The 18,224-nt window shown below is 36.9% G+C and overlaps 1 protein-coding gene across 3 annotated transcripts in view; it reads left to right on the forward strand.

Annotated features, from left to right (window-relative positions):
* LOC128654469 (phosphatidylinositol 3,4,5-trisphosphate 3-phosphatase TPTE2) overlaps nucleotides 1–18,224 on the forward strand; it is a 219,746-nt gene that overhangs the window by 88,158 nt on the left and 113,364 nt on the right. For all 3 annotated transcript variants that reach the window (XM_053708395.1, XM_053708396.1, XM_053708397.1), the window contains one exon: nucleotides 4,854–4,901. In XM_053708395.1, the coding sequence (XP_053564370.1) occupies nucleotides 4,854–4,901 (48 nt within the window). The remainder of the gene's footprint in view (nucleotides 1–4,853; nucleotides 4,902–18,224) is intronic.

Raw genomic sequence — 18,224 nt, forward strand, 5'->3', positions numbered from 1 at the left:
TCACATGATACAGGGGGCTGGGAAATGGGAGAAAAAAAAATAAGTTTCCCAGAAAAAAAGCTACTGCTTATTTGAAATTCAGAGAAGGTGTTATTGCATTGTCTAATTATTATACACTTGTTAATTATTCAATTCTACTGCATTGAGTGGTCCTTTAAGTGACAAATGAAGATTGCAGCCTGTGTCAAATTAAAGACAGATAAATGACAACAGTTGCACTTGGGAGGCAAAGAAAAAGAAAAATACCTTTATTGAAACACAATCCCATATGGAGGGTGTTCTACAGATTCTGATGTGTTGCACATTATAAAAAAGCTAAATATGACCTTTTATATAGAATTGTGAGGTTTTGTGTAAGTATTTAGCTAAGATTATAATCTTCTAATGAGCAGTAGACAAACCAGCAGTAGGGCAGTGGTGCATTTGATGCGCTTAAGGCAAAATAAATGGGCCAGAGAATAGAAATTAGTGTCTCGAACAGTGTAATATCCATAATAAGCTGAGGAAACAAATTAGCCTAACTGTAACTAGAGAGAGGATTTTGTTAGTTAGGGGTGGTCTTTACTTGTAGAACAGATGCCACTCTGGGGTTTCACATGGCGTGAAAGGATGAGGACCACTGTTAAATACCTGTGTATTATGTCAAGTGCTATAGCATTGTTACAATACTATTTCATGTAAAGATAACACCTCTATGGCTCACATTTCACTCTACAGAATACCTTTGTGAAGTGGCTTTTCGGGGGCAAACCATTTGATAACGCACTTATCATAAGCTTTACAAACAGATATCATAGGGACAACAGTGGTCTTCTATTCTATTCCATCAGATAACACTTTTCCAGATGCTTTTCACAGTTATTTTTGATTTCTCAAAGTCAACATTGACATCTTGAAAACACATATTGACCTGTATCAAGCCTGACATCTTGCATAACTTTGCTATTTGTATTATAAAACATAACTATGGAATCCTAAATTTTGGTGTTTGTGAAGTAGAGCTGATGCTAAATGTAGAACCATAAAATGAGCTCTCCGATTAATTTAGACTTAAAGTATACAATGAAGATTGTTACAGCATTTGGCCAAAGCCTATTTTTATCTTGGCCCTTAACGTACAGTCATACATGCTATTTTACAGTCATACACGCTAGCTTACAGTCATACATGCTAACTTACTGTCATACATGCTAGCTTACAGCCATACATGCTAGCTAACAGCCATACATTCTAGCTAACAGTCATACATGCTAGCTTACAGTCATACATGCTAACTTTCTGTCATACATACTAGATTACAGCCATACATGCTAGCTAACAGTCATACCTGCTAGCTTACAGTCATGCATGCTAGCTTAAAGCCATACATGCTAGCTAACACTCATACATGCTAGCTTACAGCCATACATGCTAACTTACAGCCATACATGGTAGCTTACAGTCCTACATGCTAGCTTAAAGCCATACATGCTAGCTAACACTCATACATGCTAGCTTACAGCCATACATGCTAGCTTACAGCCATACATGCTAGCTAACAGTCATACATGCTAGCTTACAGTCATACATGCTAACTTAAAGCTATACATGCTAGCTAACACTCATACATGCTAGCTTACAGCCATACATGCTAGCTTACTGTCATACATGCTAGCTTACAGTCATTCATGCTAGCTTACAGCCATACATGCTAGCTTACAGCCATACATGCTAGCTAACAGTTATACATGCTAGCTTACAGTCATACATGCTAACTTACTGTCATACATGCTAGCTTACAGCCATACATGCTAGCTAACAGCCATACAAAGAGTAGAAAGAGGGCGCCCTCTTTCTGCTCTTTGTATTTTAACAGTTGTTCCACACTCTCTGGGATCAAGAGGAGCAGCCTGACTCACCATACCTATAAGGAGGATATCTTTATCCCTTCAATTTACCATCAGCTTATGGACATTTTACGGGACTAATACGGTAGACCTGATCTACTATATTTAAAGTTTATTACCTTGTTTTACATTGAATATATATATACAGGTATATATATATATTTTTTTATTATTATTATTTTTTTTTTCCCTTTTAACATCAGCGCTCTTTCATATATCCCTTCATTGGGATACGTTCATTTAGCTAACAGTCATACCTGTTAGCTTACAGCCATACATGCTAACTTAAAGCTATACATGCTAGCTAACACTCATACATGCTAGCTTACAGCCATGCATGCTATCTTACAGTCATACATGCTAGGTTACAGCCATACATGCTAGGTTACAACCATACATGCTAGATTACAGCCATGCATGCTAGATTACAGCCATGCATGCTAGCTTACAGCCATACATGCTAACATACTGTCATACATGCTAACTTACAGTCATACATGCTAGTTAACAGTTATACATGCTAGCTTACAGTCATACATGCTAGCTTACAGCCATACATGCTAACGTACTGTCATACATGCTAGCTTACAGTCATACATGCTAGCTTACAGCCATACATGCTAATGCACTGTCATACATGCTAACTTACAGTCATACATGCTAGTTAACAGTTATACATGCTAGCTTACAGCCATACATGCTAGCTTACAGCCATACATGCTAATGCACTGTCATACATGCTAACTTACAGTCATACATGCTAGTTAACAGTTATACATGCTAGCTTACAGCCATACATGCTAGCTTACAGCCATACATCTAAAGTATTATCATACATGCTAAATTACAGTCATACATGCTAGCTAACAGTTATACATGCAAGCTTACAGCCATACAAGCTAGTTTACAGTCATACACACTAAGATAGATATTTGGAATCCTCCTTAGACAGTTATACAAAACAAGGTGGTACTGCTCTATTTATCTATTAAAGTGAAATGCATAACACCCATTACTTATAAATATACATATATTTCAAAGGAAACTTAAAGGGACACTGTACCCACAATTTTTCTTTCATGATTCAGATTGAGCATGAAATTTTAAGCAACGTTCTAATTTACTCCTATTATCAAATTTTCTTCATTCTCTTGGTATCTTTATTTAAAATGCAAGAATGTAAGTTTAGATGCCGGCCCATTTTTGGTGAACAACCTGGGTTGTCCTTGCTGTTTCATGGATAAATTCATCCACAAATAAAAAATTGCTGTCCAGAGTACTGAACCCAAAAAAGCATAGATGCCTTCTTTTTCAAATAAAGATAGCAAGAGAACAAAGAAAAATTGATAATAGGAGTAAATTAGAAAGTTGCTTAAAATTACATGCTCTTTCTGAATTACAAAACAAAATTTTTGGGTTCAGTGTCCCTTTAATACTAAGGGGCCTATTTATCAAATGTCTGTCCGACATGATCCGATCAGCGGATCATGTCCAATAGACATCGCTGAATGCAGACAGCATTACGCTCTCCGCATTCAGCATTGCACCAGCAGTTCTTGTGAACTGCTGGTGCAATGCCGTCCCCTGCAGATTTGCGGCCAATCGGCCATTAGCAGGGGGTGTCAATCAACCCGATCGTATTCGATCGGGTTGATTTCTGGCAGTCGCTGTCTGCCTCCTCAGAGCAGGCGGACAGGTTATGGAGCAGCGGTCTTTAGACCGCTGCTTCATAACTTGTGTTTCTGGCGAGCCTGGAGGCTCACCAGAAACACGGGGCATCAAGCACCATACGGAGCTTGATAAATATGCCCCTAATTCTTTAGCAATATAAGTAACACAACCTAGATTTAGACACAGACCTAGAAACATATACATAATATCAATACAGAGAGAATGAGAATGGCTTGTCTGGTTTATTAATATAGAAAGACACAGGAGAAGGGTGGTAGTAGAGAAGTAATGGCAAAGTGAAGGTCATATAAACAATATCTAAAAGGACACCTCTTGCTTTTGTGCCGGAAGTGCAACAGGGCTTAAGGGAGGGGGGTGGAGGGGATGGCATTCAAACCCCTCAATCTCCGCTCTTTTAAACCCTAGAAACCCTCAAGACCCAGAGTTTAAAATATATATATACCCTTTAACAAGCCATCAAAAAAGTCCTAGAGACCCCTGGAAAAATGTCCATTTATTTGCATAGAGGCTCATATAAGCCCCTATGTGTAGTTATGTACATAACTATACCGATAGTCCCTTATTTATATAATAACCCCTTCTTTTTACTATAGCGTTTTGAGAAAAAAACACACCCTCTATTGTTTGTAGACTTGAGAGACTTTTCAGTTTGCTTCTGTTTTCAGATTTATTTTGGTATTTTGGTATCCTTTGTTGAAAAGCATAGCTAAGTTGACTCAGGAGTAGCAATGCACGACGACTAGTAGCTAGCTGCTGATTGGTGACTACACACATGTATCCGTTGTCATTGCCTCAACAGATGTATTGTTATGGAGCTGACTTTACCTATGTGTTTAACCCTATTGTATATATTAGAGACATGGTTATATGCAAACAATAATGCAGTAATAAAATGCTGTAATGCATTAGAGTATTTACTTTTTGCACTTTTATGTTCCTTTAAGGACCTCTTTTTTGCACTGGGTCTTTAGTCGGACATGAGAATTCTAGTCGAGTGACTTGGATGATACCCTTTTTTGAATCTTAAACATATATTTTAATTAAAATATTTATATCTATCTGTCTGTGTCTATCTATCTATCTATCTCTATATCTATCTATCTATCTATCTATCTATCTATCTATCTATCTATCTATCTCTATATCTATCTATCTATCTATCTATCTATCTATCTACATATCTTCAGCTGCACTTTGCTAAATCAATCAATTCCCTCCTTAACAACCATAACATTTGATCAATGTTTTCAATAGGAAATGTTTTTTTTTTAATAGCAAACTGAAGAAAAAGATCTCTCCCTTTGTGATGTCATTTGGGTTCCGGTAAGTACATTTTGTTTTGTTATATTCAGATTTTCTAAAAAAGATTTGGCTAGATTACGAGTTGTGTATTATGGTTTTAATGCTGAAAAAATTGCCATTTCAGCGTAATAACAGTAACGCAGCCATTACGATTCTTGTCGGTATAGCAGTAACGCAAACATTTTAGCCTGTAACGTAACAATAATCCCGCACTTAAAAAATTTCCATAGCGCCGGTACTACAAGTTGTGCGGTGAGGCTAAAATGCTTGTGTTCCAGCCTATACCGAAACGATCCGTTCCGCTATCTGAGACCAGTAGTTATGAGTTTTGTGCAACAAAACTGTTACACAAAACTCATAACTAAAATGTTTCAAAATACACTAACACCCATAAACTACCTATTAACCCCTTTTCCACCACCCTCCCACATCGCAAACACTATTTAAAACTTATTAACCCCTAATCTGCTGCTCCCGATATCGCCACCACTAATAAAAGTTATTAACCCCTATCCCGCCGCTTCCCGACATCGCCTCCACTATAATAAAGTTATTAACCCCTAGTCCCCTGCACCCCAACATCGCCGACACTATAATAAAGCTATTAACCCCTATTCCGCTGCTCCGCGACATCGCCACCACTAAATAAAGTTATTAACCTCTAAACCCCTGGCCTCCCACATCATCGCCACTAAATAAGCCTATTAACCCCTAAACCACCAGCCCCCCACATCGCAAAAAAATAAATTAAACTATTAACCCCTAAACCGCTCCCGACATCGCCACCACTAATAAAAGTTATTTACCCCTATTCCGCCGCTCCCCGACATCGCCGTCACTATAATAAAGTTATTAACCCCTATTCCCCCACACCCCAACTTCGCCGCCACTATAATAAAGCTATTAACCCCTATTCTGCCGCTCCCCGACATCGCCGCCACTAAATAAAGTTATTAACCCCTAAACCTCTGACCTCCCATATCACCGCCACTAAATAAACCTATTAACCCCTAAACCGCCAGCCACCCCACATCGCAAAAAAATAAATTAAACTATTAACCCTTAAACCTAACAACCCTCTAGCTTTACATTAAAATTACAATATTCCTATCTTAAAATAAATAAAAACTTACCTGTGAAATTGAAAAAAATTAAGTTTGAACTAACAATTAACCTAACATAACTATTATACTAAAATTAAAATAACTACCAATTAAATAAACTAAATTACACATTAAAAAAAACTATCACTACTAAAAAAATTTAAGACTAAAATTACAAAAAATAAAAAATACTAAATTACAAAAAATAACAAACAAACGAAATTATCCAAAATAAAAACAATTACACCTAATCTAAAAGCCCTATAAAAATAAAAAATAAAAAAGCCGCCCCAAAAAAAAAACCCTAGCCTACAATAAACTACCAATAGCCCTTAAAAGGGCCTTTTGTAGGGCATTGCCTTAGAGAAATCAGCTCTTTTACCTGTAAAAAAAATACAAAACCCCCCAACAGTAAGACCCACCACCCAACCAACCCCCAAAATAAAAAACCTAACTCCTAACAAAAACCTAAGCTACCTATTGCCCTGAAATGGCATTTGTATGGGCATTGCCCTTAAAAGGGCATTTAGCTCTTTTGCATTGACCTTAAAAGGGCATTTAGCTCTTTTGCATTGACCTTAAAAGGGCATTTATCTCTTTTAAAAAAGCCCAAACCCTAATCTAAAAAAAAAAACACCCAAAAAAGTTAAAAAAAACCCCTAACACTAACCCCCGACGATCCACTTACAGTTTCTGAAATCCAGACATCCAGACGGCGAAGTCTTCATCCAGGTGGCATCTTCTATTTTCATCCAGGCGGCATCTTCTATCTTCATCCCTGCGGCGTCTTCTATCTTCATCCTGCGGGTCCATCCTTGAAGACATCCGGCGAGGAGTGTCCTCTTCATACGGTCACCGCTGTACACTGAATCTTCAATGCAAGGGAGCCTTTTCAAAATGGCATCCCTTGCATTCTTAATTCTTGATTTTTGAAATTCAAATCAACCAATAGGATGAGAGCTACTTAAATCCTATTGGCTGTTCAAATCAGCCAATAGGATGAGAGCTACTGAAATTCTATTGGCTGATTTGAATAACCAATAGAATTTCAGTAGCTTTCATCCTATTGGCTGATTTGAATTTCAAAAATCAAATCAGCCAATAGGAATGCAAGGGACGCCATTTTGAAAAGGCTCCCTTGCATTGAAGATTCAGTATACAGCGTTGACCGTATGAAGAGGATGCTCCGCGCCAGATGTCTTCAAGGATGGACCCGCTCCGCGTCGCCGGGATGAAGATAGAAGACACCGCCGGGATGAAGATAGAAGATGCCGTCTGGATGTCTGGACTTCAGAATCTGTAAGTGGATCGTCGGGGGTTAGTGTTAGGTTTATTTTAACTTTTTTTGGGTGTTTTTTTTTTTAGATTAGTGTTTGGGCTTTTTTAAAAGATCTAAATGCCCTTTTAAGGGCAATGCCCATACAAATGCCTTTTTCAGGGCAATGGGTAGCTTAGGTTTTTGTTAGTTAGTTTTTTTGCCCTACAAAAGGCCCTTTTAAGGGCTCTTGGTAGTTTATTGTAGGCTAGGGTTTTGTTTTATTTTTGGGGGGGCTTTTTATTTTTATAGGGCTATTAGATTAGGTTAATTGTTTTTATTTTGGACAATTTCATTTGCTATTTTTTGTAATTTAGTGTTTGTTATTTTTTGTAATTTAGTATTTTTTATTTTTTGTAATTTTAGACTTAAACCTTTTTAGTAGTGTTAGGTTTTTTTAAATGTGTAATTTAGTTTATTTAATTGGTAGTTATTTTAATTTTAGTATAATAGTTATGTTAGGTTAATTTTTAGTTTAAACTTAGGTTTTTTTAATTTCACAGGTAAGTTTTTATTTATTTTAAGATAGGAACATTGTAATTTTAATATAAAGTTAGGGGGTTGTTTGGTTTAAGGGTTAATAGTTTAATTTATTTTTTGCGATGTGGGGTGGCTGGCGGTTTAGGGGTTAATAGGTTTATTTAGTGGCGGTGATATGGGAGGTCAGAGGTTTAGGGGTTAATAACTTTATTTAGTGGCGGCGATGTCGGGGAGCGGCAGAATAGGGGTTATTAGCTTTATTATAGTGGCGGCGAAGTTGGGGTGTGTGGGAATAGGGGTTAATAACTTTATTATAGTGACGCGATGTCAGGGAGCGGCGGAATAGGGGTAAATAACTTTTATTAGTGGTGGCGATGTTGGGAGCGGCAGATTAGGGTTTAATTACTTTTATTTAGGTGTTGACGATGTTGGGGCGTCAGGTTAGGGGTGTTTAGACTAGGGGTTTATGTCAGGGTGTTAGGTTTTAACTTAACTTTTTTTCCCCATAGGCATCAATGGGGTTGCATTACGGCGATCGCCATTCCACGCTTCAGGTGTTATTTTTTTTTCTAACATGCTCTCCCCATTGATGTCTATGGGGAAAGCGTGCACAAGCCCGTATTCTCAGCCCTTGGATTTTGTGCGGTATGGAGCTTATCGCCACCATATCGCACGCACAAGGCGGCTTTTTAGAAACTTGTAATGGCAGCGCTATGGAGGCTGAAATAACGCAAATTTTGTTGCGTTCGTTTCGCACCCTCTATAACGCAAAACTTGTAATCTAGGTGTTTGTATTTTAATTATTACTTTTGATACCACAATTTAATTATTTAAATAACAATCTAGAAAACACACTGAAAATATAAATGTAAACTAAATATGAGTTTGATATAAATGTAAAGATATTAAAACATATTATTTATTAGAGGGTCTTTTCTTATATATTTTACCAATATTTTGATCAAATTAGAGTACTTAGATTAATTTTACAAGCTTGTTTTTAATATTCATAAATGACTCGCATGAATTCAGTGCACAAACCAACCATTTGTTCATGGGATTTTATTTACAGTGACAGTAAAGTGTATTCTGTTTTGGTAGGAGGTGATTTTTAACAAGATAACAACAGAATAGTGTAAAATAATAACTTTCCAATGCTAAAAATAAACCATTGTCAACCAAAAACAATTTAAAAATCACTTCTATGTGAACTGTTTATTTTGAGTTAGCATTTTTTAAATATAAGTTTGGGAACCAACACCCCTCTTGGGTCACCTTTGCAAATTTTTAGTAAATTATAGAAAAAAAAAATAGTGTTTTCAGTTTTAGTAATTAATAACACCACAGAAATGAATGTCTAGTCATGTTTTGAGCAAATGTTTAATGTCACTAAGACTATAAATGAGTACAAATAAATTGGCTGCTTATTTGCTGCTGTGAGAAATAAACTCTTCCATTAAAACGTAGAGGGTTGATCTAACAGTTATCTGAAAGTGTCTACATTCAAGAAGCCCACTTAAAGCTAAAATTGTGTGTAATGCATAAGAAAGAGCACTATTTAAACATGTAAAAAATGTATGTTGCATTAAAATAAGATTTGATTTTGATTTTGGAGCTAACATGAAGTGCAGTTGGCTTTAAAGGGACATAAAACAAGTTGGGATAGAGACAAAATAATACAATATGTACTTTAGTTACTTTACCTGCAAATTTATACTGCAGTGCCTCACCATTAACCCTTTCTTTTTAGTTTCTGAATTGTAAAACTCTAACTCCCCCCACACAATGCCTTTTATGGCTGTATCTATATCAGTTGTTGTTTTGGTAGAATGCAAAAGTGAATAGGGATTATCTGCTGGAGCATGCCTAGAAGCTGTTTACTCAGTTGAAATACAATGCCTGTGTCTAAACACTGATAAGAGGGGTGGAGTTAGCTGCTTCAGGCAGCTTAGCTATGTAATTAATTTAAAAATTATTTTATTTATGCAAACTATTTTAAATTAATTAGCCCTTTTAGGATATGCACAGATCATTCTCAACCTGTTTTATGACACTTTAAGCACTGTTTGCTTACTGGCTAATAAGCAGAACTCCCACTGTGCTATTGGTGGACAGTGACACGCCCCACAAGCGTACAAACAAAACAAATGAACATCTATTTTACTAAATAAAACAGCAATACATTTTAAAATTCCTTCTTTTTGATAGAAAAAAGAAATATATGAGTTATGTGTCTCTTTAAACCAGGTCCAAACATTAAAACTGTTGTTACTTATCTTCACCCCCCATAAATCTAGCCTTGAATGTGTAGCAATCCTCTTTGGCACAGATCATGGGGAAATCTTTTTTTGTTTACATATTTTGCTAATAGCTTTATTGGATAAGCAATTAAAGGGATATAAATTAAAATGTAATATGTAGAATGGTGCAATTCTAGTTCGATCGTAAGAATTACAGTATACAAACTAAAATAAAATAAAAATTATATTGCATGTCTCAAGGTATTTAACCTAACATTAGCGCGCATAATCTAGCCCAGTGATTTTTAACCTTTTTTTTGCCGTGGCACACTTTTTTACATTAAAAAATCCTGTGGCACACCACCATCCCAAAATTTAAAAAAATCACACATTGTAGCCTAATACAGCATATATATATATACACAGACACACACATACGGTATGTATTGTGCTGTTATGCCATGCCTCCTACAAACTACCCCTGCACTGGGAGTAAAAAACAAGCAAAGTTTAAAAAATATGTCGCACTGTTGTCAGTCTGCTGTGGCACACCTGAGGATCTCTCACGGCACACTAGTGTGCCACGGCACACTGGTTGAAAAACACTGATCTAGCCCATAATTGGTTGGACACATATTTGCCAGTTACAGATTCTCCATGTGTGTCCAGTAATATCACACCATCATTTAAAGCAGGGTTCTTCAAACCACGGGTCGGGACCCATTACTGGGTCGCAACACCATGTTACTGGGTTGCGACTTATGTGTGTGTTATATGAAAGTATGTGGTGTGCGTGTGCGTTATATGAATACGTCTGTAGTGTGTGTGTTGTATGAGAGTGTGTGTGGTATGTTTGTTGTGTAATAGTGTGTGTGTTATTACATTTTACAACACTTTCAAGTTTGACTATAATCAGGAATAAAATATGCACACATTTTAGTTGTTTTTCCAAAAATTGCAGCTAAATTGCAAGCATAAAAAAAGGGTCGCGAAAGTATGTGGTATTATGGCACTGGGTCTTGGTAAAAAAAGTTTGAAGAACCCTGATTTAAAGTATACAGGCTGAGCTAAGTGTAAGGACTCGACACCCCTTCTAACTGGTTAGTATGGTAAAAGTATATAGTTTATTTTTATTGGTGAAATACTTTATGTTTAATTCTGCTATGCTGATTCTGTTTGCGGTTGGATAAAAGTATGGACATCATTAGCTACCACTCTCTGAAATGAGAAAATGTTGTGGTATAAAAAAATATCTATAAAACCATTTTGATAATTGTTATACTACTAGTTTTCCATACAAAGAGATAGTAGATAGTTAAAATGGCAACTTCAATTGTTTTTTTTCTCCTCCTGATGTTTCAGAACTACATTTCCCATGATGCTCAACTGGACTTCAAAGTGCCTAAGCATCATGGGTAATGTAGTTCTGAAACATCAGGAGTGCCATGGTTTTCCATCCCTGGTATATGGGAATAAATTAATGTCTGTATGTATTCTAATAAAATATAATTTAGCATCTCATGGCATTCAAATGGTCACAAAATTAATGTTTATTTTTTGTGATCACAGAATTCCATAATCAGGCTGGTAGTTCAGTCCATAACTAGCAATTGTTCAAATATTTTGTTTATGAGAAAATAATTGTAACTACAATACTATATTATACTATACTATTCTACTTTTTACTATACTGTACATTTATCTATATTGAAACAAATAGCCTCTTGAGTGTACATTTCTTTATCTGTACATATACCACAGATTTAACTAAAAGAGCCATATTTATAGACTGGTTTGGTCGCAGTTCCTTCTTATGACATTTAGGTGAAACTACTTTTCTATTATGTGTTGGGTGCAGTAAGCAGATAATTAGCACACAGTGAGTAAGTAACAATAAAGCCATTACTAACCTTTACTGCATACACTGAAACTCATATGGGCAAAAACATATAGAGGCCTATTTATCAAGCCGTCAACCGCAAATACGCCGGAATTCCTCAGCGTAATTGTGGCGAGCTTGATTCGAGCTAGTTATCAAACCCTACAGACCGGCAAAAGTTGAAATTTGTGACGTAACATACGATCCGCCGGTCTCAATCCGACACAGATTGATGCTTACGTCATTACAGATGTTCCGAATACAAATTCGGCACTATCTGACACCTTTTGCAAGTTAACAAATTTCTAACAAGTACACTCGCCACTATTCCGGCCCAGCGTACCTGGTTTTCAATCCGCCACCCTGGAGGCCGCGGATGCCATAGGAATCAATGGGAGTCTGAAAGCAGCGAAAGCTTATGTTCGATGCTGCCAGATATCCCATTGATTTCTATGGTAGAAAACAAATTACATTTACACCTAACACCCTAACATAACCCCCGAGTCTAAACACCCCTAATCTGCCGTCCTGACATCGCTACAAGCTAAATAAAATGTATTAACCCCTATCCCGCCGCAACTAAATAAAAGTATTAACCCCTATCCCGCCGCTCCCGGACCCCACCGCAACTAAATAAAATGTATTAACACCTATCCCGCCGCTCCTGGACCCCGCCGTAACTGTATTAAAATTATTAACCCCTAAATCCCTGGCCTCCCACATCACTACCATTAACTAAACCTATTAACCCCTAAACCGCCAGCCCCCCACATTGCCATAAACTAAATTAAGCTATTCTATTGGCTATTCCAATCAGCCAATAGAATTCAAGCTCAATCCTATTGGCTAATTGGATCAGCCAATAGGATGAAAGCTCAGTCCTATTGGCTTATTGCAACAGCCAATAAGATTTTTTCCCCTTTAATTCCTATTGGCTGATAGAATTCTATCAGCCAATTGGAATGTAATGGACGCCATCTTGGATGACGTACCTTAAAGGGAAACTACATTCTACGTTGACCATTGGAAGAAGAGGATGCTCCGCGCCGGATGTCTTGAAGATGGATCTGCTCCGCGCCGTCTGGATGAAGACTTCTGCTGGCTTCGATGAGGCCTTCGGCCCGCTTGGATGAGGTTGGATGTCTGGTCTTCGAAAACTGTAAGTGAATCGTCGGGGGTTAGTGTTAGGTTTTTTAAGGGTTTATTGGGTGAGTTTTATTTTTAGGTTAGGGACTTTGGGCAGTAAAAGAGCTAAATGCCCTTTTAAGTACAATGCCCATACAAGTGCCCTTTTCAGGGCAATGGGGAGCTTAGGTTATTTTAGATAGGGTTTTTATTTGGGGGGTTTGGTTGTGTGGGTGGTGGGTTTTACTGTTGGGGGGTGTTTGTATTTTGTTTTTCAGGTAAAAGAACTGATTTCTTTGGGGCAATGCCCTGCAAAAGGCCCTTTGGTAGTTTATTGTAGGCTAGGGTTTTTTTATTTTGGGGGGGCTTTTTTATTTTGATAGGGCTATTAGATTAGGTGTAATTGTTTTTTATTTTTGATACTGTGTTTTTTATTTTTTGTAACATAGTGTTTTTTATTTTTTGTAACTAAGCGTTTATTTTTTGTAGATTTAAATAATTTGAGTAGGGTTAGGTTTTTAAATATGTAATATAGTTAATTTAATTGGTAGTTTAATGTAATTTTAGAATAATAGTTAGGGTAGGTTAATTAATAGTTTAATATAGTTTATTTTAATTCTAAAGGTAAGTTTTAATTTATTATAAGATAGGGATGAGGTAATTTTAATGTAAAGTTAGCGGGTTGTTAGGTTTAGGGGTTAATAGCTTAATTTAGTTTATGGCGATGTGGGGGGCAGGCAGTTTAGGGGTTAATAGGTTTAGTAAGTGGTAGTGATGTGGGAGGCTAGTGGTTTAGGGGTTAATACATTTATTTAGTGGCGGTGGAGTGGCGAGATAGGGGTTATTTAACTTTATTTAGGTTACAGCGAGGTCCGGGAGCGGCGGGATAGGGGTTAATAACATTATGTAGGTGGCGGCGGGGTCCGGGAGCAGCGGGATAGGGGTTAATAACTTTATTTAGGTGGCGGCGGGGTCCGGGAGCAGCGGGATAGGGGTTAATAACTTTATTTAGGTGGCGGTGGGGTCCGGGAGTGGCGCGATAGGGGTTAAACATTTTAGTATAGTGGCTGTGTTTAGTGACAGGGTATAAATAAAGTTGGTAAAAAGCCGAATAGCAACGAGATCGATGACTGCTAGTCAGTGACGTGCGGTGAGGTCAGAGGCAGGTGAGGCACTCGCCATGATACACACAAGAATCTCACACACACACACACACATATATATATAAATATATATACACACATACATATCACTAAATTACTGGCACCAACAAGTATTTCACACCTGAAAAGAGTTAGGTATGTTAACCTCTAGCACAATGCCCTCAGGAGGGCATTGTGGCCCTCCTAAGGTTTTGGAACTACATTTCTCATGATGCTCAGCCAGCTGAAATGCAGGCTGAGCATCATGGGAAATAGCACATAACACAAGTACTGGACACAGACAGACAGACCCCCACACACACACAGACCCCACACACAGAGACTGACACCCCCCCCACACACACACAGACTGACCGACCCACACACACAGAGATTGATCCACCCACACACAGCCAGAAACACACAGAGACAGCCAGAAACAAATACTCAGCCAGACCCCCCACACACAACCCCCCAACACAGACAATTAGACCCCCCTCACACACACAGATCCGCAGACAGACACTCCCCCCCACCCACACACACAACCAGACCCACAGATCTTGGGATTTGCAGTATTTCCAGGACATAATAAAAAATAAATAAACCTAATATACCATATGTCTCTCTATTATTATATATCATTTAAAAAAACAAATATTGCTTACAAAAAAAAGCCAGATGAGTGATAAATGAATAAATGGAGAAGCCATTAAAAATTGTATCAATCTTATCTAGCTATTTTATTTGTAAGCAATAGCTGACACCTGCTAGTAGGGGGTTAAAAGAAAAGAAAATTAAAGTGATAGATTTGTTAGAGCATTTTATTAGAACATTGTGTCCCTTGCAAACTATAGAGTTCCCTTACAAAGTGCATAGCATGACTGTTCATGTAGTATTTAAATTTGATCACATTAAAATCTATTTGAAAACGTTTCAAATTCTGCATTACAAAAGGATGGCGCACATAATAAATGTTTATATACACAGTACACACACTCACACAGTATATATTAGTAATTAAGCGCTCAAAAATGGCTGAGAGGCTTCCAATCAGATTAATCAATAAAAAACACAAAGACACTAAATCCCAGCTACACCAGTTCATTTGCCGTGATGCCTGTTCCTACAGCATCTGTTGGAAAACATTGGGATTTTAACATCATCCCTTGCGAGAGGGGTGCAACATGTGTGTCTGTGGGTTACCTTATGGAAACCCAGCACCAATGCAGGACACACCCTGAAAAGGTGAACTGACTACTGATTCCGGCCATTTTTTCTTTTGGCTTTTTTTCTGGGAATGTTGAAAATAAGTAAATGCTAATAATTACAAATAAAAAAATACAGAATAAAGCTGCATGTTTTCTCTTGCTTTCAAACCATGTTAACATTTGCTTAGATTTATTTTGTTATGTTAACTATGCTATACAAATATATTTTTGCTATGTAAAATGGTTTGTATATAGAATGTTGTGGGGCTGCAGCATTGCACATTTTTGTTTAAAAAAAATCCACTAATTTACTTGACTCACACTAATGCTGTACTTAGGCAAAACCCAAACCTCTCTATAAGAAATAAGAGATTGCAGTATTTTTTTATTATTAGTTATATATTTTTAACTGCACACAATATTTTGTTGTTACTGAGGTTTGAAATAAATAAATTTTGGAAGATGCATATGTGTTACTGAGCACTGGCAGACACATATTACTAAGAAAGTGCAGAGATGTCTTTTAAAATGCTAAAGTAATAGAAGTAAATAATATTTTAATGCACATAATCTGTCTTCCAACATATAAATGGATGGGTGTAAAACATTGTTGCTTAAAAGGGTTAATTCTGCACTATGAGAGCAGTCAAATCACCTGTCAGACTACTGAGATTTATTCTTTTCCTATTCCTTTTATAACAAACCCTCACCTTACTTTTACTACATACATTACATGATTCAATAAAAAATATACTGGTATTTGAAATAGTTAAATAGAAAAGTAATCTCTGAACTACATATTTTATATTTTAGTCTACTACTAGATTGCAGCTAGACTATATTTTTTATTGAATCATGTAATGTATGTAGTAAAAGTAAGGTGAGGGTTTGTTGTAAAAGGAATAGGAGAAGAATAAATCTCAGTAGTCTGACAGATGATTTGACTGCTCTCATATTGCAGAATTAACCCTTTTAAGCAACAATGTTTTACACCCATCCATTTATATGTTGGAAGACAGATTATGTGCATTAAAATATTATTTACTTCTATTACTTTAGCATTTTAAAAGACATCTCTGCACTTTCTTAGTAATATGTGTCACTGTCTGCCAGTGCTCAGTAACACATATGCATCTTCCAAAATTTATTTTTTTCAAACCACCTCAGTAACAACAAAATATTGTGTGCAGTTAAAAATATATAACTAATAATAAAAAATACTGCAATCTCTTATTTCTTATAGAGAAGGTTGGGTTTTGCCTAAGTACAGCATTAGTGACTGTGAGTCAAGTAAATTAGTGGATTTTTTTTTAAAAAAAAAAGTGCAATGCTGCAGCCCCACAATGAACATTCTATATACAAGCCATTATTTTATAAGGATATTTCTTTCATGTAATTAGCAAGAGTCCATGAGCTAGTGACGTATGGGATATACATTCCTACCAGGAGGGGCAAAGTTTCCCAAACCTCAAAATGCCTATAAATACACCCCTCACCACACCCACAATTCAGTTTTACAAACTTTGCCTCCGATGGAGGTGGTGAAGTAAGTTTGTGCTAGATTCTACGTTGATATGCGCTCCGCAGCAAGTTGGAGCCCGGTTTTCCTCTCAGCGTGCAGTGAATGTCAGAGGGATGTGAGGAGAGTATTGCCTATTTGAATGCAGTGATCTCCTTCTAAGGGGTCTATTTCATAGGTTCTCTGTTATCGGTCGTAGAGATTCATCTCTTACCTCCCTTTTCAGATCGACGATATACTCTTATATATACCATTACCTCTGCTGATTCTCGTTTCAGTACTGGTTTGGCTATCTGCTATATGTAGATGAGTGTCCTGGGGTAAGTAAGTCTTATTTTCTGTGACACTCCTAGCTATGGTTGGGCACTTTGTTTATAAAGTTCTAAATATATGTATTCAAACATTTATTTGCCTTGACTCAGAATGTTCAACTTTCCTTATTTTTCAGACAGTCAGTTTCATATTTGGGATAATGCATTTTAATTTAACATTTTTTACCTTAAAATTTGACTTTTTCCCTGTGGGCTGTTAGGCTCGCAGGGGCTGAAAATGCTTCATTTTATTGCGTCATTCTTGGCGCGGACTTTTTTGGCGCAAAAATTCTATTTCCGTTTCCGGCGTCATACGTGTCACCGGAAGTTGCGTCATTCTTTGACGTTATTTTGCGCCAAAAATGTCGGCGTTCCGGATGTGGCGTCATTTTTGGCGCCAAAAAGCATTTAGGCGCCAAATAATGTGGGCGTCTTATTTGGCGCGAAAAAATATGGGCGTCACTTTTGTCTCCACATTATTTAAGTCTCATTTTTTATTGCTTCTGGTTGCTAGAAGCTTGTTCTTTGGCATTTTTTCCCATTCCTGAAACTGTCATTTAAGGAATTTGATCAATTTTGCTTTATATGTTGTTTTTTTCTTTTACATATTGCAAGATGTTCCACGTTGCAACTGAGTCAGAAGATACTTCAGGAAAATCACTGCACAATGCTGGAAGCTACCAAGCTAAGTGTATCTGCTATAAACTTTTGGTATCTGTTTCTCCAGCTGTTTTTTGTATTGCATGTCATGTCAAACTTATTAATGCAGATAAAATTTCCTTTAGTACTGTTACATTACCTGTTGCTGTTCCGTCAACATCTAATTTTCAGAGTGTTCCTGATAACATAAGAGATTTTATTTTTTAAATCCATTAAGAAGGCTATGTCTGTTATTTTTCCTTCTAGTATACATAAAAGTCTTTTAAAACTTCTCTTTTTTTCAGATGAATTTTTAAATGAACATCATCATTCTGATACTGATAATGGTTCTTCTGGTTCTGAGGTTTCTGTCTCAGAGG

This window comes from Bombina bombina, chromosome 3 (genome assembly GCF_027579735.1).
Source record: "Bombina bombina isolate aBomBom1 chromosome 3, aBomBom1.pri, whole genome shotgun sequence".
Classification (NCBI taxonomy): Eukaryota; Metazoa; Chordata; class Amphibia; order Anura; family Bombinatoridae; genus Bombina; species Bombina bombina.